The sequence below is a fragment of the Protomyctophum parallelum genome, assembly GCF_964188405.1.
Source record: "Protomyctophum parallelum genome assembly, chromosome: 19".
NCBI classification, from domain to species: domain Eukaryota; kingdom Metazoa; phylum Chordata; class Actinopteri; order Myctophiformes; family Myctophidae; genus Protomyctophum; species Protomyctophum parallelum.
Window position 1 is genome coordinate 25,920,887 of NC_139717.1, and position 25,487 is coordinate 25,946,373.

A 25,487-nucleotide genomic window follows, 5' to 3' on the forward strand; every position below is an offset into this window, starting at 1 on the left:
GTGGCCCATCCCTCATGGGATTATATGACACCTTTTTCATACAGTTATACATTTACAGTTATACATACCGGCATTGCTGATCGCCTACAACCAACATAAATTCAAATTAAAGCAAAACAAAACAAAGCAAAGCATAGCTAAACATACATATCCCTTAATCGCTGTAAATGGCTCTTATCCTCAGGTCCCAGACTTTTTCTAGATAGTTTGCCAATTTAAATAGATCTTTTTCAAATAGGCTAAACGGTTGATAAGTTGTGCATCATTCATATCCATCATTAACTATTATTAAACAACTCTTCTCTGACCATCCAATAAAAAGTACTGCAACTTTAAGGTATTTGTTCTTTACTTGAGAATTTCCACTTTTACTTCTACTCCACGTACATCTCGGATACAAATGTAATTTGTCTTTTACTCCACTACATTTATTTGAAAACTTTAGTTACTAAACTTACTAGTTACCTTGTAGATTTTTATTATTACAAACGTACATTAACCACTTCAGCCCATACATTTAGGCCATTTGAAAATAGCAGATCTACAAGCTCACAATGTGCCGCAAATTGCGATGAGACACATTGTGAGCTTGTAGATCTGCTATTTTCCAAAAGATTTGTATATATTTGAAAACTTTAAACGGGACATTCTGCATAATGAGCACTTTTACTTTTGGTACTCATGCTTCCTTCTATGCATAAGGAGTCCAAGCTGCTTCTTTTCTCACCTGACAGGGGAGAGTTTCCCCGGCCGGACGTAGCGCGTGGAAGGAACGCGTTATTCCGACCAGTTCCTTTCCCCTCCATCAGGCACCCCGGCTGGCCAGGGGGAGGTAGTTTAGAGTCCAGGATTACAGCATGTTTTTTTTAGGGTACCTACCCTAGGGGACACGGGGAGACTCCAAACTCCACACAGAAAGGCCCTTTCACCAACCCCGCCTCGGGTATGGGCACTGATGACGCGGAGGAGGGAACACGCCCCCAGTGCCCACAGCGTCCCCAGTGGGAATCGAACCCAGGACCTTCTTGCTATGAGGCGACAGCACTATACCGACTGTGCCACCGTTGGTATTGGTACTTTAACTTAAGTACAAAATGTGAGTACTTTATCCAGCACTGGTGGATTTGATGGATTGTGATCTGTAGATCTGTTACTTTTGGAATATACTGTACCTACTACCTACTACTATACATTCAGAATGTTTTCTAGATTTTTAAAATTTGCTGTCCTTTTATGTTTTTGAGATTAGAGAGTATAATTTGCAGAGACAGACATGTTTTGAAATACCTGTTATAAAATGTACATGCATGTATATTGGTATAATTTCTTTTATAAATTAAACTTAACTGAGTGTAAATATTTAAATGAAATGAACAGCATGAGAGTTGGACAATATGATCAATAATTGAACATATTTTGTTAGTCTCAGGAATACGAATAGATGACACAATTACACTTTGTAAAGTCTATGAAGCAAACTTTATTGAAATTGTGACTTGAGAGAAAGCTATACGAGGTAGAAGAGAGGTCAGCTCACATTGCAGTTGATTTGTTTCAATGTAAGTACAGTAACAGACACAGTGTACAGTATGAGAAATGTGATCAGAGAGACAACTCGAACAATCTGGACATGGAATTTGATTCAGCCTTTTCTGCTTTTTTCTTGTCCAGGTTTTCCTGTTTCACGATTTCCCTTTGCTCAAGGAAGTCTTTGCATTCGTACAGCTTGTTAATCCTCAGGATGTCGATATCAGACATGCCGTCTCTCTGGCCGATCTGCACATTGGCGTTTGGGATGGGGGTGATGCTGTCTTTGCCGGACTGGATAGAGAAGGCCGTTTTACCGTAGTGCATGATGGAGGAGTAGTCATAGGGGGTGTCCAGGTTGTTGGTGTTCTGCTTGTGGAAGTTGTATTTCATGTCGTCGTTGATGTTGTCCCAGTTGATGAGGACGTAGTCGTCACGGTCGCTCCTGGTCTGCTCGTGCTGGAAGCCCAGGGCATGGTTGATCTCGTGCTGGATGATGCCGTGCCACATGCAGCCCTTACGGTTGATAGAGATCACTTGCTTGCCTCCTACTCTGCCTAGATCAGACCAGCATCCATCACTGTTCTCAAAGCTGATGTAGTCTTCCTCGTCCTGACGTGGCTCAAAGCGGACACAGGTGCTGTCGGTGAAGGTCTGCATGGCTCTTTCAAGCTTCTTCTTGTCCCATTTGTTGAAGTCGCTGCTCACCGTGTAGGGGATCGTCACCGAGCCATCAAAGAAGTCTTTCTCCCACAGGCAGTTGTAATAGAAACAATTCATGGCGTTTCTGGTTCTGGGAGCGACCATGTCTCCCTCCACAAGGAGCTGCCTGGAGCCGTTGTTGGAAGTCAGAATGATGGTGCTGATGTCTGCCTGGACTCCAGATTCACTTCTTTCTTCCAGGATGGGATGGGCCTGGGAGAGGCCCAGCAGTAGCAGGAGGCTGAAAAAGATCTTCATCTTCTGGGTCCTTCAGGGGTCTTTCTTGGTCCCTGATGGCGATGCTGTGGAGAGGATGCTGGGAGCTTGGTGAATGAGTCTTCTGAGTCCTTAGCTTTTATACTGAGCGGTGTAGGTGTGTCTGCTGGAGGATTAAGGGTTGTGCCCAGGCCACTAAAGCCTAAACAAACCTGTTGTTTCAACAGGGTCTGTAATTGTATTCCTCAGTCATTACAGGGACAACTAGTGTTGGTTAATGGGGTGGGAAGGTTTGCATTACATCTTAGACACTGAGCTGACTCTGAATTTGAAACTTAAAACTACATTTTGCCTTTAACATTTTAATATATCCATAATATTTTACATGACTGTTGCATTCATGAATTGAAGTAGGACTTAGGATTTAGCCAATTTAGGACTTAGGATTTAGCCAACACAAAAGTAAAACAACAGTATATAAAACTATATCCCATGTTACTAATATGACAGACACAACCAAGTGAGCAACAATCTGCAAGTTTAATAAATAATAAATGACATACAGCAAACAATGAACATTTACTTACATTTACTACACTTAATAAATAGAATAGAATTGTATTGTGTGCTTCTATTTTTTATCATTCGCAAGTATGTTTAAGTGTTATTACACAACTCTCTTGTTATTAAAGATAATTTAATCTTAGTTTAGTTTTCCATAGTGTAACATTATAACTGTCAGTATGACCTTAAACTGAGACTGCATGTGTTTTTCAAAATACTAAAATGAGATCATATTATTGCTGCCAAGTATCTGGTACAAACAGATAAGGTCAGATCACAGCTCTTTTCTTCCTAATTACTGTATGTACCAAGCATACCAATCATTATTAATTTGCTTTCAGTTTGTAATAATAGCTTTGCATGTTTGGCACGGCTGCAATCAATAACAAATATATCATTTAAATCAGCCAATCAAATGAAGCTGTGGGAAAACAAAACAAAAAATGCTCCACGGAGCCAGGTCAGGCAGCAGCGGGGGCAGTGTCTTGAGTGTACAGGGTTTGATGAGGGGAGGGCCCATTAATAATACATTAAATAAACTTCATTTATAGAGCGCTTTACATTGCATATAAAATGCAGTACAATAAAGGCATTTGGTGGGATAAAACAACAACAAAACATCATTAAACAGACAATATAATAAAACAACACCATGCACATAATAAACAATAAACAGGCTATCTGTGGGAAAGCATGTGTAAAAAGGAAGGTTTTTAAAAGTGTTTTGAAGACAGGCACTGAGGTTGCGTCCCTCAGGTTCTGCCGTAGGGCGCTCCATAGTTCTGGTGTCCGGGCTGCGAAGGCCCTATCACCCATGGCATCGTTAAAAGGAGTCAGTAGACCGGATAGCTCAGCTAGGGGCAGGCCTTCATTTTCCTGTTGAGAACTCTAGTTTTCGCCGGCTGCCGGGCTAGGCTGCACTAATAACTTTGGGGCAGGCCCGTCTAGAGTTTAAATGGACAGGTATCAGTCAAAAGGGAGACATCGAAGAGGAAGGATGGATGGGGAAGGATCAACATATGGAATGTCAGAACACGTCAGCTCCATATATGGAGATCTAAGGGTTTGAGGTCAGATGTAGAATTGCTGGCCAATATTGATGACATCTTGGATCTCCATACATCAGCGATCTCCATCTCTGATGATGTCACGTGATGTCACGAGGCATGACCATATATAATCATGCCTGGGTCAGTGGGGTGACCAACCAACCAAACTGACGGGAAATGCACAATTTCATAGTTAACTGCGACCTGCAGTCGCAATAATTATATTAACACTTTATTTGTATAGTAGTCCCTTTCCCAATTTGAAATTAAGCTCAAAGTGCTTTACAGAGCAATAGAGAAAAAAAGAAAAGTAATGGCATAAAACAACATTAAAACTAGAAAAAGTGCCCTTCTGGGCACAGGTCTCCACCAGGATAGGAATGTAGGACATTGCAGCTTGCCTTCATCTGGTGGTTGGATAAAAGGGCAACAAAAGTAAACTAGGGAGTTGGCATACAAAGTTATCCACAGATCCGTGCAGTTAGAGGTAAAAACACTTTTCGGCCAGTTATAGCGCCACCTTGAGGCTGAGTTGAAATTGTTCATGTGGCATTTCTTCCTCGGCCTAGTGGGAATGTGCGTGCAGAATTTCACGGAAATCACGCGATGTGTTCATGATTTGCAGCATTTTGTTTGAAACTGAGCACTCCTGTGAACTTTGGAAGCCAATCTTAACCAATCAGGATGGAGTCTGAGAAATCTGAAAGACCCGTTTCGTTGAATGGCTCTAGAGAGACTGTGTACCAATTTGCGCGATGTTTGGACAAAATCTGTAGGTGTACTGTGCAAAAACTTGTTTTGCACAAAGCGGCCTCCTGGTGGCGCTATAACAGGCCGTTCTGGAAAGTTTGGGGCAGAGGTTCATCGTTGGCATCCAGGGAGTGTGTGTGCAAAATTTGGCATCGACCGGGTTAACGGTGGCCGAGATTAGCTGCTCACCGACACACACACGGACGGACACACTGACGGACACACGGACGGACGGACGGAGTGCAAAACATACTCTCCCCCCATGCCTTCGGCCTGGTGGAGACAATAACAATAGGCCTATAGCCTACAATAATAGCACAGTGAGTCACAGACTGGGGGGTCCGGGGAACCCATGCAGTACCTACCTGTCAGTTGCTGCAGGTGTCCGGGGACCCCCCAGTAGGCCTACCTACCTGTCAGTTGCTGGTGTGCGGGGACCCCCGTTAGGCTACTGGCTGGGGGTCCCAGAGATAGAAATGCCACTAAATGGGGGTCCGCAGTCTAATGCATGTCAAACTAGCCCTAACTTAACCATAACCTCACAAAAACAAGCAGTCCGTGTTGTAGGAAAATTACCAACGGGGTTCGAACCGGCAAAATTAAGAGGCTAAGACTAAGTCAGATGACTAGTCCAGTACACCACCAAGGACACTGCTAAGTTAGAGATCGGGCTCTGTATTGTGTATTTAAATTGTGACGTCAGCCACTTCCGGATTCTATTCCAGGAAGTTCCACGTCATATATTTTCTCTCGCGGGCGTGGCCTCACCCCGGAAGGAAGTGACGGCCGGCACCCTTAAATCAAGGAAGCTCTTAGAAGGAAGTGAAGTGGTCACGTGACTGGGCTGCGCCATGACACTTTCATGGACACTTTCATGGGAGCCAAACTACACCCGGAAGTTCGGCAGAATGCATTGGAGTCAATGAGAGCTCAGTGACCAGCTCATGAACAAACATTATTTATGAATGACTGAGACCTTTTGTAAAGTGATCGCTTCTGGAAAATAAAATAATATATATAACACGTTATTTTAGGCTGTCTTATTTTTTTATGTGCATACTACTTAATGTGATTTATTTTTTCAAAGAGCAGAGAGCAGCCCAGGCAGAAAACTTACTATGTGCTCTTCTATAAATACCTCAATAAAAATAAATAGTTATTAAGTCGAAAAACAACCACTCGGAAAAAACGTGTGATATCACTTATGTCTTCTTTCATATTCCTGAACCAATTATATGACAAAGCTCGCAATCGTTCATGTATAATGTTTGTTATGAGCTGGTCCAGCCGGCTCCATTCACTGCCATGTATTCATTGCACTACCGGTGTGAGTTTGGCTCCCATGAAAGTGTCCATGAAAGTGTCATGGCGCAGCCCAGTCACGTGACCACTTCACTTCCTTCTAAGAGCTTCCTTGCCTTAAATACGGAAGAGACGCGTGGAGCCGAGTTTGGTCAGTGTTTGTTTGGAAGTGCCACGTCACCATCTTCGGAGCAGGTATGTTATTTACTACTTAACGCTGTTGTTGTTTTTGTGTTCAAACGTCTATCACCTATGAAATTACTTGTTATGATGTTTATATATGATGTTTCTACAAAGTTGTAAAACAGTGTTTCAGTAGCTGACGGTAGTAGACGGTTTATAAACACCGGGCCTGAGTTCACTTCCCCGTCGAGGACCGAGAGTGTTTTTCTACCAAACAAACACAATTGCTTTTGCGTCGAGGTCCACGGACCACCATGTTACATAAATAGACACAATGGTGGTCAGTGGCTCAGATACTGAATGGACCTCTACTAGATGCAAAAACTTTTGTAAGAAGAAAACACACTCTCAGTCCTGGACGGGGAGTAGCCCGTGACCAACGTTACATTAACGTCGACAGTACCCACTCGACTACCGGAACACGGCTTTGAAGAGTAGTATTCACATATATAAACACAACAAGTAACTTCAAAAGTGAACATGTTTGAGCCACGGACTACCATTTCACATTAATAGACTCTCACAATGGTGGTCAGTGGCTCAAATGCTGAATAAATAATCGACTAGAGGTGAATAGAGTATTGTTTGGTATGTAAAAGGACAAACATTGTGAAAATTGTCGGGAAGCAACAAACATTCTTTGAAATAGGAGGGAAACGATTTCGGGCACTCATGTTAACAAAGCTCAGTCACTAACACTGTGGCTATGCTACAATCAGCATTATATAATTGTAGCGCCGGCCGCAGCTAGAAGAATATGCAGGCTTTAGACTCTCTTTATAAGGATAGATGACAAGGAGTTTATCATTGGAACGCCACCGGTCGCTCCGTTTATTATAAATCCCCACAACAACTGATCACAGCCAACACTGGCGTATCACAACACTGCGTCATCAAAGCACGCCAGCCTTCAGGCAAAAGCAAACGATCCTCGAGCCTACATAATCAAAGGATCAAAAGTAGCAATCTTCTACATTCTCTAATTGTGTAGTTTTTTGGAAATTAAGCAGATGCTTAACAACAATTGAACTATTGAGAGTGTAAAGATCTACTATTGGGGTCCATTTGGTTACCTAAATTAAATTGCTCTGTATTGTGACAGTAATCATTGCTATAGAGTGTGTTCAGTAACAGTGTTAAATAGCTCTATAGTGTGACAGTAATCATTGCTATAGTGTGTTCAGTAACAGTGTTAAATAGATATTGTGACAGTAATCATTGCTATATTGTGTTAAATAGCTCTATATTGTGACAGTAATCATTGCTATAGTGTTTGTTCAGTAACAGAGGTCTCCCGGTCTCTCCAGCTTTTTGTTAAACAGAAAAAGCATTTTCTGAAACTGCAATTTTATCCAATCAGGAACGCAGTCAGGATACAGATTAAACAAGTGGAATTGTAATGACTGTAACAGACAAAATTAGAACTGGAACATTATAAGCTCATAAATAGCTACTTTCTCCTGATTGGCTGAAAATGTGTCACCTACCTGATTTTTTTTTTTTTTTTTTAATATCGTCACCTTATTAAACTAATTGCCTTCAAGGTTTTCAGGAAACACAAAAAACTGTGCCAAATGTAGAATAGGCCTATATTATATTTCTAAAATTATTTAAATTCCAAAAAATATGAAAAAATATGACTTAACATACAAATAAAGGTGTATGTCAATCATGTAACATGTAAGGACTAAAATGACTTAGGCAATTATAAACGTTATTTAGGCCAAATTACTTCTGCAGTAAGTGACTTAGGCAAAATGTTTTATTCCAATTATTTTTAATAGACCATGGTTTAGGGTCAGCCTCAGAGTGTTTAAAATAATATCAGAGCACAAAGACATTTGACACTGAAGGGGAGTGAATTTCGAGTGAATGGGACTGAAAGGGAGGTACTGTTACTATGGGAGTGATTGGGAGTTAATGGGACTGAATGGGAGGTACTGTTACTATGGGAGTGACAGTCCCATAGTAACAGTACCTCCCATTCACTCCCATTCACTCCCTTTCACTCTGAATGGGAGTGACAGTCCCATCGTAACAGTACCTCTCATTCACTCCCATTCACTCCGATTCAGTCCCATTCACTCCCCATTCACTTTTATTCACTCCCATTCAGTCACATAGTAACAGTACACCCCATTCACTCCCAATTCAGTCTCATTCACTCCCATCGTATCGTCCCATATTAACAGTACCTCCCATTCAGTCCCATTCACTCCCATAGTATCTATCCCATAGTAACAATACCTCCCATTCACTCCCATGCACTCCCATTCAGTCCCATTCACTCCCATAGTATCAGTCCCATAGTAACAGTACCTCCCATTCACTCCCATTCAGTCCCATGTACTCCCATAGTATCAGTCCCATAGTAACAGTACCACCCATTCACTCCCATTCAGTCCCATGCACTCCCATAGTATCAGTCCCATAGTAACAGTACCTACCTTTCAGTCCCATTCACTCCCATTCTATCAGTCCCATGGTAACAGTACCTCCCATTCACTCCCATTTTGAAAGGTGTGTTAAAATGGCCTAAGTCACATTTTATTATGACTTAGGCAAAATAATATGGCCTAAGTCTCCCTCTTGACATAGGCCATTGTTTGAATAGGGTGTAACGGAAGGCCTTTTACATTAGAGCTTGGGCGATTTTACCAGAGGTGGCCAGCATCACCAGGTGGTGATTTAGGCCAAAAGATTACTTAGGCCATTAGTTTAATAAGGTGACGATATGATATAATATATGATATGGTACTTTATTGACAGTTCAGAAATTTATCTTGCAACACAGCAGCCAAGTATGCAGAACACATATACACGCATTTGACATAACACAAACAACACAATTGACATACATAAAGACATGAAGACAAGAGCAATATCCACCGCTTAGATTATCCTGTGGCTACTACAACTCCTGATTAAACCCTTTTCTATTTATTAAAGAGCTGGAGAGACAGGAATATTCCTGTTACTGAACACACACTATAGCAATTATTACTGTCACAATAACTTTGTACTTTTGCTACTGATGTTTGTGTGCAACATTTGAGCTGGTGTCAAGTCACCTTAATTCAAGTGATAGATTATATACAGGGGCATGCCATATGGTCTACCTGCACAGCCTTTGTGATTACTGGTAGATCACGATGTACCTTTTGGGCACCCCTGCAATACAGGATTCCTGTCCAGAATTGTTTTTTATTAAATATAGAGGGTTTAAGTGTAGGGTTTGTCATGTTGGTGTTCTCTATAACTTTTCGTCCTGGGCATGACGTTAAACTGTCCAGTGTAACTCCAAGTTACATGGGGTGGGTATGGTTTGAGAGTTTGTGATGCTCAGTTCTTTTTTTGCGTCTCGGTTCCTCAGGTGGAAGCTGCATAGTTGGGTTTTTGATGGGTTGGGTTTCAAGTGGCTGGTCGTTTGTTTAGATATTGAAAAGGAGGGGGGCGAGCGCGCTACCTTGTGGGAGGCCGTTCTTTTCGGCTTTCCATTTACTCCTCTGGTCATTTAACTGAACATAGAAGCGCCTGTTGTTGAGGAGGCTTTTCCTGACCATTGTGCGGTGTTGGACAGTGTCGTAGGCAGCAGAGAGATCTCTGAATGCTGCTCCAGTTATTTGTTTCCCCTCAAACCCATCCTCAATGTGTTGGGTGAGGTTGAGCTCTGTCCAGCACAGGAGCGGCTGGGACGGAAACCAGCTTGGTCTTTAGTCAGCTTGGTATCTATGAGTGGCAACAAGGCGTTGGAGTAGCAGCTTCTCATATAGCCTTGTAGGTGATGCAGAGGGAAATGGGTCGGTAGCTCTTTGTGGATAATGGGTCTATGCCAGGTTTAGGGATTGCAACAACGTTGGCCTTTTCCCAGACAGAAGGGATGGTTTTCTGTGCTATGCATGTGTTCAGCATCCCCACAAGCCAGGTCTTTGCGTTGGGTCCCAGGTGCTGTAACATTTCTGCCAGTAGGTCATCAATCCCTGCTGCTTTTCCGGGTTTCAACTTTCCCATTGCAGTTTCAAGTTCTTCTAGGTCGAAGGGTTTGGTTTGAGGGCTGGCTGATTGTGGTTGGTCTGATACCACTGTGCGATGGTATTCTCCTGTGGGTCGGTGGCGGTCTTGGTCACAACTGGTGGCCAACAGTTGTAACCAACACCGCCACCGACCCACATAGAATACCATCGCACAGTGGTATCAGACCAACCACAATCAGCCAGCCCTCAAACCAAACCCTTCGACTTAGAAGAACGTGAAACTGCAATGGGAAAGTTGAAACCCGGAAAAGCAGCAGGGATTGATGGCATACTGGCAGAAATGATACAGCACCTGGGACCTATCGCAAGGACCTGGCTTGTGGGGATGCTGAACACATGCATAGCACAGAAAACCATCCCTTCTGTTTGGAAAAAGGCTGGAGTAGTTGCAATCCCTAAACCTGGCAAAGACCCATTATCCCCGAAGAGCTACCGACCCATTTCCCTCCTCTGCATCACCTACAAGCTCTATGAGAGGCACTACAATTTCTGAACAGACTACTATATTTACATCAATATGTCTGGGTCCCCACCTACTCACTCAGGGTTGACGTGTCACACCTGCAGTGATGGGAGGGGCACCAAAATGTGGTATTTTGATTGTTTAATGGGGGCACTCCCTTAGTATAAAAGTGTATGTTTTGTGTACACATGACCTGATGAAGATCAAATGGATCGAAACGCTGTCAGTATTTCAACAAAGAACGTCTTTCTTATACCTGTGGTGTGCGGGCTCCATCCAATACCTACACCAGTTGTGATGCAACAGAGTTTGCTGTGACCGTTGTGAATTATGGGTGGTGTGGTTTTTGCCAAGACGGTGGATTGTGGCCCATGCCTTCCTGCTGTTATTTGACATGTTGGTGTTCTCTATATCTTTTCGTCCTGGGCATGACGTTAAACTGTTCCGTTCGAGAGGACCAGCGACCCTCGAATGTAAAGGGCCACGAAAGGAAATTATGTGTGTGTGAGGTGTTCTCTATAGGTTGGGTTTCAGGTGGTTGTATTGTAGTAGCTTGACATTTCTTGGAGGGCACTTTCAAGGACAGACTCAATCTTCTGGAAGTCTGCTTGTTGGGTCGTAATGCAGAGTTTGTCGGCGTAGATGAAACGCTGGCATTAGGCATTGGGTAGTGGCTGGTCGTTTGTGTAGATATTGAAAAGGAGGGGGGCGAGCACGCAACCTTGTTGGAGGCCGTTCTTTTGGGCTTTCCATTTACTCCTCTGGTCATTTAACTGGACATAGAAGCGCCTGTTGTTGAGGAGGCTTTTCCTGACCATTGTGCGGTGTTGGACAGTGTCGTAGGCAGCAGAGAGATCTCTGAATGCTGCTCCAGTTATTTGTTTCCCCTCAAACCCATCCTCAATGTGTTGGGTGAGGTTGAGCTCTGTCCAGCACAGGAGCGGCTGGGACGGAAACCAGCTTGGTCTTTAGTCAGCTTGGTATCTATGAGTGGCAACAAGGCGTTGGAGTAGCAGCTTCTCATATAGCCTTGTAGGTGATGCAGAGGGAAATGGGTCGGTAGCTCTTTGTGGATAATGGGTCTTTGCCAGGTTTAGGGATTGCAACCACTTTGGCCTTTTCCCAGACAGAAGGGATGGTTTTCTGTGCTATGCATGTGTTCAGCATCCCCACAAGCCAGGTCTTTGCGTTGGGTCCCAGGTGCTGTAACATTTCTGCCAGTAGGTCATCAATCCCTGCTGCTTTTCCGGGTTTCAACTTTCCCATTGCAGTTTCAAGTTCTTCTAGGTCGAAGGGTTTGGTTTGAGGGCTGGCTGATTGTGGTTGGTCTGATACCACTGTGCGATGGTATTCTCCTGTGGGTCGGTGGCGGTCTTGGTCACAACTGGTGGCCAACAGTTGTACAGTTGCCAACGTCTGTGTGCGACGGATCTCTAGGGGCATCGGCTTGTGTTGAGCCTTCCAACGGTGTCTACCTTGATCTTCGTCCTAAGAAAGAAAGACAGAAAAAGAAACACACACACAAACTCAACTATGCAGCTTCCACATGAGGAAGGCAGGCAGGCACGCAGGCAGGCACAAGCTGCCTGCGTGCTTGCTTCGCCCTCCAGTTGCTGCTCCAGTTATTTGTTTTCCCTCAAACCCATCCTCAATGTGTTGGGTGAGGTTGAGCTCTGTCCAGCACAGGACGGGACGGAAACCAGCTTGGTCTTTAGTCAGCTTGGTGTCTATGAGTGGTATGAGGCGTTGGAGTAGCAGCCTCTCTTGTAGGTGATGCAGAGGAGGGAAATGGGTCGGTAGGTCTTTGAGGATGATGGGTCTTTGCCAGGTTTGGGGATTGCAACCACTTTGGCTTTTCTCCAGACAGAAGATTCAACTCCCTGCAGTGCCCTGCTCAATGTGTTGTATTTCATTCATTGGTCCATGGTCTCAGGTCATTGAGCGGCGCGCTATAGTGTGCGATTCTTCATCATTGTTGAGGATTTTTTAAAGGTGAAAATCAAGGAAAAGCAAAAGGCTATAGTCCATGGTCACGGACCGCATACTGGTCAAGGTCATTTATACTGGTGAAGATCATTTACTAGTCTTCTAAAGGTCATTTATACTGGTGAAGATCATTTACTAGTCTTCTAAAGGTCATTTATACTGGTCAAGGTCAATTACTAGTCTCATGAAGGTAATTTATACTGGTCACAGTCATATACTGGTCACGGTCATTTCTACTGGTGAAGGTCATTTATACTGGTCAAGGTCATTTGTACTTGTCAAGGTCATTTATACTGGTCAAGGTAATTTACTAGTCTTATTGAAGGTAATTTATACTGCTCAAGGTCATTGATATTGGTCAAGGTCATTAAGTGGCACGCTATAGTGCGCGATTCTTCATCATTGTTGAGGATTTGAAAAAAGGTTAAATTGCAGAAAAGCGAAAGGCTAAAGTCCATGGTCACGGAGGGCATACTATAGTATGTTGTTTTTCTTTTTTTTTGTGGTGTGCGGGCTCCATCCAATAACTACACCAGTTGTGATGCAATAGAGTTTGCTGTGACCGTTGTGAATTATGGGTGGTGTGGTCTTTGCCAAGACGGTGGATTGTGGCCCATGCCTTCCTGCTGTTATTTGTCATGTTGGTGTTCTCTATATCTTTTCGTCCTGGGCATGACGTTAAACTGTTCCGTTCGAGAGGACCGTCGACCCTCGAATGTAAACAGGTGTTGGGACAGGGTCAGGTGTTGTCTTGATGCATCCTATGATGATGCCACAGGTGTCATTTAGGGCTGTGTCGACCAATTTGGTGTGACGGGATAGGCTTGTAGGTGATGCAGAGGAGGGAAATGGGTCGGTAGCTCTTTGGGGATAATGGGTCTTTGCCAGGTTTAGGGATTGCAACCACTTTGGCCTTTTTCCAGACAGAAGGGATGGTTTTCTGTGCTATGCATGTGTTCAGCATCCCCACAAGCCAGGTCTTTCCGTTAGGTCCCAGGTGCTGTATCATTTCTGCTAGTAGGTCATCAATCCCTGCTGCTTTTCCGGGTTTCAACTTTCCCATTGCAGTTTCACGTTCTTCTAGGTCGAAGGGTTTGGTTTGAAGGCTGGCTGATTGTGGTTGGTCTGATACCACTGTGCGATGGTATTCTCCTGTGGGTTGGTGGCGGTCTTGGTCACAACTGGTGGCCAACAGTTGTAACCAACACCGCCACCGACCCACATAGAATACCATCGCACAGTGGTATCAGACCAACCATAATCAGCCATCACTCAAACCAAACCCTTCGACCTAGAAGAACTTGAAACTGCAATGGGAAAGTTGAAACCCGGAAAAGCAGCAGGGATTGATGACCTACTGGCAGAAATGATACAGCACCTGGGACCTAACTCAAGGCCCTGGCTTGTGGGGATGCTGAACACATGCACAGCACAGAAAACCACCCCTTCTGTCTGGAAAAAGGCCAAAGTGGTTGCATTCCCTAAACCTGGCAAAGACCCATTATCCCTGAAGAGCTACCGACCCATTTCCCTCCTCTGCATCACGTCTTTCTTATACCTGTGGTGTGCGGGCTCCATCCAATACCTACACTAGTTGTGATGCAACAGAATTTGCTGTGACCGTTGTGAATTATGGGTGGTGTGGTCTTTGCCAAGACGGTGGATTGTGGCCCATGCCTTCCTGCTGTTATTTGTCATTTGTCATTATGGTGTTCTCTATATCTTTTCGTCCTGGGCATGACGTTAAACTGTTCCGTTTGAGAGGACCGGCGACCCTCGAATGTAAACAGCCACGAAAGGAAACTGTGTGTGTGAGGTGTTCTCTATCATTTCATTCCAGACTTCACTGTCTATCTCCTGTGTTTTCCATTCATCTTGAGCGTTACACAGTCGTCTGATGTGCGGGGGGAGGTGCCGGCTAGCGCATAAAGGCACGGACGGGACAGGTGTTTTCTTGACCCATCCCGTGATGATGCGACAGGTGTCATTTAGGGCTGTGTCGACCAATTTGGTGTGACGTGATCGGCTCCAGCTTGAGCAGGAATACTCTGCTGTAGAGAAAGACAGGGCCATGGCAGTTGCACGGATTGTTTGTGGGTCTGCGCCCCACTTGGGAGTTCACTAGTTTTCACAGGATGTTATTGTGGGTGTTGACCGTGGCTTTTGTGTTCCCCAGGTGTTTTTTTGAAGAAGAGTGTCCTGTCCAGTGTAACTCCAAGATACATGGGGTGGGTATGGTTGGAGAGTTTGTGACCATCCCAAGTGACGCTCAGTTCTTTTCTCGCGTCTCGGTTCCTCAGGTGGAAGCTGCATAGTTGGGTTTGTGTGTGTCTTTCTTTTTCTGTCTTTCTTTCTTAGGACGGAGATCAAGGTAGACGCCATAGGAAGGCTCAACACTAGCCGATGCCCCTAGAGATCCATCCCAAAGCTTCCCTCAGGGAGCACAGCAAGCCAGCTAGCCAGCAAGCCTGCCCAGTCAGCCAACGCAGCCAGTCAGCCAGTGTAGAAAGTCAGGCTGCCAAGCCAGAGCATATCAGCCCTTGCAGTCAGCCATTGCAGCCATACCAGCCTTGCTCAGTAAGCTCAGCCAGGCCTCTCTTGAGGCCTGGCTCTCTGTCTGCCTGGCCCGGTCTGCCCTGCCCTGCCTTGCAGCAACAGAACCAGCCTTTCTGGAAAGCCAGCCAGCTCAGAATGCGAGCTGAGCAAGCCAGTGCAGCAGCAAGCCCAGACTAGGTTACCGCAGCCTTACTGTGCAGCCACAGCCACTCAGTCTAGACCAGCAGGAGCTGGCCAGGCTCCAACCCTTGCAGCGCAGCCGTAGGCCGGATAGTCCCCCTGCCTGCACTTTGTTGCCTTCCTGGCCTGTCTGCCTGCCTAGGCGCCTCAGTCTTCCTGTCTGTCTGCCTTGGCCTGCCAGTCTGAAACTGGTTTAGACTAACTGCGTGCTTGCCAGCTGCGCTGGCTTGCTGAGCTCGTATTCTGAGCTGGCTGGCTTGCCAGCAAGGCTGGTTTTGTTGCTGCAAGGCAGGGCGGGGCAGACCAGGCCAGGCAGACAGAGAGCCAGGCCTCGAGAGAGGCCTGGCTGAGCTGACTGAGCAAGGCTGGTATGGCTACAATGGTTGACTGCAAGGGCTGATGTGCGCTGGCTTGGCAGCCTGACTTTATACACTGGCTGACTGGCGGAGCTGGCTGGCTGCGTTGGCTGACTGGGCGGGCTTGCTGGCTAGCTGGCTTGCTGGACTCCCTGAGGGAAGCTTTGGGATGGATCTCTAGGGGCATCGGCTTGTGTTGAGCCTTCCAACGGCGTCTACCTTGATCTTCGTCCTAAGAAAGAAAGACAGAAAAAGAAACACACACACAAACTCAACTATGCAGCTTCCACATGAGGAAGGCAGGCAGGCACGCAGGCAGGCACAAGCTGCCTGCGTGCTTGCTTCGCCCTCCAGTTGCTGCTCCAGTTATTTGTTTTCCCTCAAACCCATCCTCAATGTGTTGGGTGAGGTTGAGCTCTGTCCAGCACAGGAGCGGACAGGACGGAAACCAGCTTGGTCTTTAGTCAGCTTGGTGTCTATGAGTGGCATGAGGCGTTGGAGTAGCAGCCTCTCTTGTAGGTGATGCAGAGGAGGGAAATGGGTCGGTAGCTCTTTGGGGATGATGGGTCTTTGCCAGGTTTAGGGATTGCAACCACTTTGGCCGTTCTCCAGACAGAAGGGATGGTTTTCTGTGCCATGCATGTATTCAGCATCCCTACGAGCCAGGTCTTTGCGTTAGGTTCCAGGTGCTGTATAATTTCTGCCAGTATGTCATCAATCCCTGCTGCTTTTCCGGGTTTCAACTTTCCCATTGCAGTTTCGAGTTCTTCTAGGTCGAAGGGTTTGGTTTGAGGGCTGGCTGATTGTGGTTGGTCTGATACCACTGTGCGATGGTATTCTCCTGTGGGTCGGTGGCGGTGTTGGTTACGACTGTTGGCCACCAGTTGTGATGCAACAGAGTTCGCTGTGACCGTTGTGAATTATGGGTGGCTCCCTGAGGTCCTTGATCCCCATGGGGTCCAACAGTGGTCATTGAAGCGTGCACAGACATGCACAAATGCACCTACACACGCACAGGCGCACATGCGTATGCACACCTGGACCTGTAAATGAACAACAACACAAAAACTAAGGCACTGGTGTCGGACTTCTGGTTTACCGGAACGGGGTTCAACTCCCTGCAGTGCCCTGCTCAATGTGTTATATTTACATGGTTCATTGGTCCATGGTCTCAGGTCATTGAGCGGCGCGCTATTGTGTGCGATTCTTCATCATTGTTGAGGATTTAAAAAAAAGGTGAAAATCAAGGAAAAGCGAAAGGCTATAGTCCATGGTCACGGACCGCATACTGGTCAAGGTAATTCATACTGGTGAAGATCATTTACTAGTCTTATGAAGGTAATTTATACTGGTCAAGGTCATTTACTAGTCTCATGAAGGTAATTTATACTGGTCAGTCATATACTGGTCACGGTCATTTATACTGGTCAAGGTCATTTGTACTTGTCAAGGTCATTTATACTGGTCAAGGTCATTTACTAGTCTTATTGAAGGTCATTTATACTGCTCAAGGTTATTGATCAATATCAATGACCTTGATGACCCCAAGGTCATTAAGTGGCATGCTATAGTGCGCGATTCTTCATCATTGTTCGCGGAAAAGCGAAAGGCTATAGTCCATAGTCTCGGAGGGCATACAAAAATGTGTGGTGCTATACAGGCCGTTCTGGAAAATTTGGGACAGAGGTTCATCGTTGGCATCCAGGGAGTGTGTGTGCAAAATTTGGCATCGACCGGGTTAATGGTGCTGGAGATTAGCTGTTAACAAACTGACGGACACACACACACACACTCACTCACTCAGAGTGCAAAACATACTCTATCCCCATGGCTTTGGCCTGGTGCCATACCGTTATTAATTATTGCCTACAATGTCAATTGTGAAATTACTTTACCGTTGCAATGCAAAATTTACATTTCAACGAATGGACCTCGTAAAACAAAACAAAAACCAAGGCACTGGTTGTGGTACTTCTGGTTTACCGGAATGGGGTTCAACTCCCTGCAGTGCTCTGCTCAATTTGTTGTATTTACATGGTTCATTTTTATTTTCTGCTCATTGTGTTGCCTTTTCATAGATGTTAACCCCCAGGTTCTTTAATGTGTTTGCACTCCCTACAGTTAGGTTACCAAGTCTATTTATTTATTATTTCTGTTCACTAGAACTAGAACCAATTACCAAAGTAGGCTTTTTAATGACACAACTCGCCTTTGTTTTTATGTGTAGCAAAAACGTTCTTTTTATTTACGCCAAAGAGTAGAGGCTGGTCTGCATTCATGCGAGCGGGGAAGTTTAGAGTAACATAGCTCTAAATGAAACGCATTAGAGCTATGGACCAGAGCTAGTAGTCATAGCACTTCATGGTATATGCATAGTTTATATAGTTTCATTATAGATATATTAAACAGAGAGGACTGGAGTCAATTGGGTTATATTATGTTTAACACTAATTTGAAGCTGTCAAAATCTGACAGACTTCTGGCGGCCATGGCCACGCCCACCTTTTGGTAACGCCCACTTTCGGCCAAGCCCACAAAAAGGACCCCCCCATGTCATTTGCCAGGCAGGCTCCACTCTCAGACAGATATTTGGCTCCGTCTTTTGAGCTAATTTAGAACTTCCTGTCTGAGAGCTAGCTAATTTAAGACATCCGGTTACCTTCAGAATAAAATAAGGTTATTTAATTTGTTAATTAAATAATTGTCAATGCCCCATGACACATGCTGGAAGGTTTTACTTTGAAATGTAGTTTCTGAGTTATTTAACTTAAACGCCCAATGCATTCTCTATGGCAATAGTACAAACTTTGGCATGCTACTAGTCCTACATACTTAAACCTACCAACCCCATTCTAGCCTACTTAGGGTCATCTTATGGTGGACATGTTTGCCTGAAAAGGAATCTTTGAAAGGTGTCATAGTTTTAGAAATATAGTGCTTTCAAATTTGAGACTTTTAACATGGGGCTCAATGGCAGATTTTGGCACGTCAAAAAATCACTTTCACCTAGAAACTCCATTCACACTTTTTATTATTCAGCTTACTGTGGAGACACATGCTGGAACGTTTTACTTTAAAATGTTTTGTAGTTTCTGAGTTATTTAACTTAAACGCCCAATGCATTCTCTATGTCTATGGCAATAGCACAAACTTTGGCATGCTACTAGTCCTACATACTTAAACCTACCAACCACATTCTAGCCTACTTAGGTCCATCTTACGGTGGACATGTTTGCCTGAAAAGGAATCTTTGAAAGGTGTCATTGTTTTAGAAATATAGTGCTTTCAAATTTGAGACTTTTAACACGGGCCTCAATGGCAGATTTTGGCACGTCAAAAAATCACTTTCACCTAGAAACTCCATTCACACTTTTTATCATTCAGCTTACTGTGGAGACACATGCTGGAACGTTTTACTTTGAAATGTTTTGTAGTTTCTGAGTTATTTAACTTAAACTCCCAATGCATTCTCTATGGCAATAGCACAAACTTTGGCATGCTACTAGTCCTACATACTTAAACCTACCAACCCCATTCTAGCCTACTTAGTTAGGTTAATCTTACGGTGGACATGTTTGCCTGAAAAGGAATCTTTGAAAGGTGTCATAGTTTTAGAAATATAGTGCTTTCAAATTTACAATGGGGCTCAATGGCAGACATTGGCATGTCGAAAATCACTTTCACCTAGAATGGGGTTGGTAGGTTTTAGCCCACAGTATGGGCTATAGCCCATGTTCAAAAATGATGAAAAACGAGGTTAAAAAAAAATCAAGAATTCAAAAAACGATGGGCTATAACCCATGTTTTTTGAATTTTAGATTTTTTTTCAAATCCTCAAAAATGATGAAAAACGGCGTGCTATAGTATGCTGTACGGTAGGGGCTATAGCCCATGTTCAAAAATGATGAAAAACGAGGTTAATTTCTTTTTTCTCAAAAATTCAAAAAACGATGGGCTATGTTTTTTGATTTTTTTTTTTTTTTTCAAATCCTCAAAAATGATGAAAAACGGCGTGCTATAGTAAAATGTATGGTATGGGCTATAGCCCATGGTCAAAAATGATGAAAAACGAGGTTAAATTTCTTTTTCAAAAATTCAAAAAACGATGGGCTATAACGGATGTTTTTTTTGTTTTTTTTTATCCTCAAAAATGATGAAAAATGGCGTGCTATAGTATGCCGTACGGTATGGGGTATGTTCAAAAATGATGAAAAACGAGGATAAAAAAAAATCAAAAATTCAAAAAACGATGTGCTATAACCCATGTTTTTTGAATCCTCAAAAATGATGAAAAACGGCGTGCTATAGTATGCGGTACGGTATGGGCTATAGCCCATGGTCAAAAATGGGATAAAAATGTCTAAAAATAGACGTCTAAAGCAAACCGTTTTTCATCATTTTTGAGGATTTGAAAAAACATGAAAAGAAAAAAAAACGATGGGTTATAGCCCATCGTTTTTTTTTTTTTTTTTCAAATCCTCAAAAATGATGAAAAACGGCGTGCTATAGTATGCCGTAAGGTATGGGCTATAGCCCATGGTCAAAAAGGGGTTAAAAAACGTCTAAAAATAGACGTCTAAAACACGTCTATTTTTAGACGTCTATTTTTTGACGTTTTTATCCCATTTTTAGAAGCTCGTCTAATAGCCCATACCGTACGGCATACTATAGCAAGCCGTTTTTCATCATTTTTGAGGATTTGAAACGGCGTGCTATATTATGCCGTACGGTATGGGCTATAGCCCATGGTCAAAAATGGGATAAAAACGTCTAAAAATAGACGTATAAAACACGTCTATTTTTAGACGTGTTTTAGACGTCTATTTTTTGACGTTTTTATCCCATTTTTAGAAGCTCGTCTAATAGCCCATACCGTACGGCATACTATAGCAAGCCGTTTTTCATCATTTTTATACTTGACAGGCACCATATACAGTAGGCAAGAGAAAGTTTTGAAAATCAAAGCAAAGGTAATTCGAAAATGTTATTTTTGTGCTTTTGTGTTTCTCTTCTTTATATATTACTTTACTGTTGAAATGTAAAATTTACATTTCAACGAAAGGACCTGTAAAGGACAACACAAAAACTAAGGCACTGGTGTCGTACTTCTGGTTTACCGGAACGGGGTTCAACTCCCTGCAGTGCCCTGCTCAATGTGTTGTATTTACATGGTTCATTGGTCCATGGTCTCAGAGGTCATTGAGCGGCACGCTATAGTGCGCGATTCTTCATCATTGTGGAGGATTTAAAAAAAGGTGAAAATCAAGGAAAAGGCCAAGGGCTATATAGTCCATGGTGTCGGACTGCATACTGGTCAAGGTAATTTATACTGGTCAAGGTAATTTATACTGGTCAAGGTCATTTATACTGATCAAGGTCATTTATACTGGTGAAGGTCATTTATACTTGTCAAGGTCATTAGTCCATGGTCTCGGAGGGCATACAATTGTATGTCGTTTTTTACGATTTGAAAAAAAAAGGTGAAAATCGCGGAAAGGCACGGACCACATACTGGTCAAGGTCATTTATACTGGTCAAGGTAGCAACTTGGACACTCAGGCACGAAGGAAGCATGAGTTCAATTCCGTTGCTCTCCCCTTGTCCCCCATATATGGGGACTAGGTTGGTGGAGGGTGTGTAGAGCCCAGGATCACATTAGATGATTGACACAGGGGTGAAAAATGGGTTACAAAATCGTGGGATAAAAAAAAATATATATATATATATACACTGGTCAAGGTCATTTATACTTGTCAAGGTCATTTTTACTGGTCACGGTCATTTATACTTGTCAAGGTCATTTATACTGGTCAAGGTCATTTACTAATCTAGAATGGGGTTGGTAGGTTTAAGTATGTAGGACTAGTAGCATGCCAAAGTTTGTGCATAGAGAATGCAAACTATGATGAAAAACGAGGTTCTCATTCTCCGCAACACCCATTCTTCATACACCGATATGGGCTATAGCCCATGGTCCAAAATGATGAGGATTATGATTTATTCAGAAAATTATAGTCCAAAAGGCTCAAGAAGATACAGTATCTGACTGAAATCAAGACAAATGTTGTGGGAGCATTTAAGAGCAGCAAAAAATAAATGGACATTCATTTAGGTTAAATGTAATCAAAGGATAGCTTACATGCAGTGAAGCAGTGAAGTGTAACCATGGTGGACGCTCACTAATTTGACTACAACTATATAGACTCACAATTCCCCCAGGGAATAAAATCGGTCCCTGGAAGACAAAATATATCCATTATGGAGTACAATTCCTCCGCAACACTCCGCAATTCCTCCGCATCCTCCGCAACACTCCACAAAGTAATAGCATGTGTCTCCACAGTAAGCTGAATAATGAAAAAAAACGATGGGTTATAGCCCATTGTTTTTTTGAAATTTTGATTTTTTTTTATCCTCGTTTTTCATCATTTTGGACCATGGGCTATAGCCCATATCATACGGCATACTATAGCACGCCGTTTTTCATCATTTTTGAGGATTTGAAAAAAATGAAAAAATGAAAAAAAAACGATGGGTTATAGCCCATTGTTTTTTTGAAATTTAGATTTTTTTTTTTATCCTCGTTTTTCATCATTTTGGACCATGGGCTATAGCCCATATCGTACGGCATACTATAGCACGCCGTTTTTCATCATTTTTGAGGATTTTAAAAAAATGAAAAAAATGAAAAAAACGATGGGTTACAGCCCATTGTTTTTTTGAAATTTAGATTTTTTTTTTATCCTCGTTTTTCATCATTTTGGACCATGGGCTATAGCCCATATCGTACGGCATACTATAGCACGCCGTTTTTCATCATTTTTGAGGATTTGAAAAAAATGAAAAAATGAAAAAAACGATGGGTTATAGCCCATTGTTTTTTTCAAATTTTGATTTTTTTTTATCCTCGTTTTTCATCATTTTGGACCATGGGCTATAGCCCATATCGTACGGCATACTATAGCACGCCGTTTTTCTACATTTTTGAGGATTTGAAAAAAATGAAAAAATGAAAAAAACGATGGGTTATAGCCCATTGTTTTTTTGAAATTTTGATTATTTATTTTTATCCTCGTTTTTCATCATTTTGGACCATGGGCTATATCCCATATCGTATGGCATACTATAGCACGCCATTTTTCTTCATTTTTGAGGATTTGAAAAAATGAAAAAAAAACGATGGGTTATAGCCCATTGTTTTTTTGAAATTTTGATATTTTTTTTTATCCTCATTTTTCATCATTTTGGACCATGGACTATAGTCCATATCGTACGGCATACTATAGCACGCCATTTTTCATCATTTTTGAGGATTTTAAAAAAATAAAAAAATAAAAAAACGATGGGTTGGCCCAGGCCGTAGCGTAACGGTCTGGGCACCGGACTGGTGATCCAGTCGCGGTGTGCCGCGGGTTCGACTCCCGGACCCGACACGGCCTTTACCGCATGTCATCCCCCCATCTCTCTCCCGTTTCCTGTCAGCCTACTTTCTATCCCTTAAAAAAAATAAATCAATAAAGGCGTAAGCCGCAAAAAAATATCTTTAAAAAACGATGGGTTATAGCCCATTGTTTTTTTTTTTATTTTTTATTTTTTTTTATCTTCGTTTTTCATAATTTTGGACCGTGGGCTATAGCCCATATCGTACGGCATACTATAGCACGCCTTTTTTCATCATTTTTTGAGGATTTGAAAAAAATTGAAAAATGAAAAAAACGATGGGTTATAGCCCATTGTTTTTTTGAATTTCTTTTTTTTTTTTATCCTCGTTTTTCATCATTTTGGACCACGCGCTATAGCCCATATCGTACGGCATACTATAGCACGCCATTTTTCATCATTTTTGAGGATTTGAAAAAAATGAAAAATGAAAAAAACGATGGGTTATAGCCCATTGTTTTTTTGAAATTTTGATATATATTTTTTATCCTCGTTTTTCATCATTTTGGACCATGGGCTATAGCCCATATCGTACGGCATACTATAGCACGCCATTTTTTATCATTTTTGAGGATTTAAAAAAAATGAAAAAATAAAAAAACGATGGGTTATAGCCCATTGTTTTTTTTTAAATTTTGATTTTATTTTTTATCCTCGTTTTTCATCATTTTGGACCATGGGCTATAGCCCATATCGTACGGCATGCTATAGCACGCCGTTTTTCATCATTTTTGAGGATTTGAAAAAAATGAAAAAATGAAAAAAACGATGGGTTATAGCCCATTGTTTTTTTGAAATTTAGATTTTTTTTTTATCATCGTTTTTCATCATTTTGGACCGTGGGCTACAGCCCATATCGTACGGCATACTATAGCACGCCGTTTTTCATCATTTTTGAGGATTTGAAAAAAATGGAAAAATGAAAAAAACGATGGGTTATAGCCCATTGTTTTTTTGAAATTTAGATTTTTTTTAAATCTTCGTTTTTCATCATTTTGGACCGTGGGCTATAGCCCATATCGTACGGCATACTATAGCACGCCGTTTTTCATCATTTTTGAGGATTTGAAAAAAATGGAAAAATGAAAAAAACGATGGGTTATAGCCCATTGTTTTTTTCAAATTTAGATTTGTTTTTATCCTCGTTTTTCATCATTTTGGACCATGGGCTATAGCCCATATCGTATGGCATACAATAGCACGCAATTTTTCATCATTTTTGAGGATTTGAAAAAAATGAAAAAATAAAAAAACGATGGGTTATAGCCCATTGTTTTTTTGAAATTTTGATATTTTTTTTTATCCTCATTTTTCATCATTTTGGACCATGGGCTATAGTCCATATCGTACGGCATACTATAGCACGCTATTTTTCATCATTTTTGAGGATTTGAAAAAAATGGAAAAATGAAAAAAACGATGGGTTATAGCCCATTGTTTTTTTTCAAATTTAGATTTGTTTTTATCCTCGTTTTTCATCATTTTGGACCATGGGCTATAGCCCATATCGTATGGCATACAATAGCACGCCATTTTTCATCATTTTTGAGGATTTGAAAAAAATGAAAAAATAAAAAAACGATGGGTTATAGCCCATTGTTTTTTTGAAATTTTGATATTTTTTTTTATCCTCATTTTTCATCATTTTGGACCATGGACTATAGCCCATATCGTACGGCATACTATAGCACGCCATTTTTCATCATTTTTGAGGATTTGAAAAAAATGGAAAAATGAAAAAAACGATGGGTTATAGCCAATTGTTTTTTTGAAATTTTGATATATTTTTTTTTATCCTCATTTTTCATCATTTTGGACCATGGGCTATAGCCCATATCGTACGGCATACTATAGCACGCCATTTTTCATCATTTTTGAGGATTTTAAAAAAATAAAAAAATAAAAAAACGATGGGTTGGCCCAGGCCGTAGCGTAACGGTCTGGGCACCGGACTGGTGATCCAGTCGCGGTGTGCCGCGGGTTCGACTCCCGGACCCGACACGGCCTTTACCGCATGTCATCCCCCCATCTCTCTCCCGTTTCCTGTCAGCCTACTTTCTATCCCTTAAAAAAAAAAAATCAATAAAGGCGTAAGCCGCAAAAAAATATCTTTAAAAAACGATGGGTTATAGCCCATTGTTTTTTTGAAATTTTGATTTTTTTTTTATCTTCGTTTTTC

At 42.3% G+C, this 25,487-nt stretch overlaps 1 protein-coding gene across 1 annotated transcript; it reads right to left on the reverse strand.

Annotated features, from left to right (window-relative positions):
* Window positions 1-1,602: 1,602 nt before the first annotated feature.
* Window positions 1,603-2,487, reverse strand: LOC310876878 (hatching enzyme 1.2-like; the record flags this gene model as incomplete). Its single annotated transcript, XM_083790529.1, has 1 exon — window positions 1,603-2,487. One exon carries the CDS (start codon window positions 2,485-2,487, stop codon window positions 1,603-1,605), a length of 885 nt encoding a protein of 294 aa, XP_083646655.1.
* Between the last annotated feature and the right edge of the window lie 23,000 nt (window positions 2,488-25,487).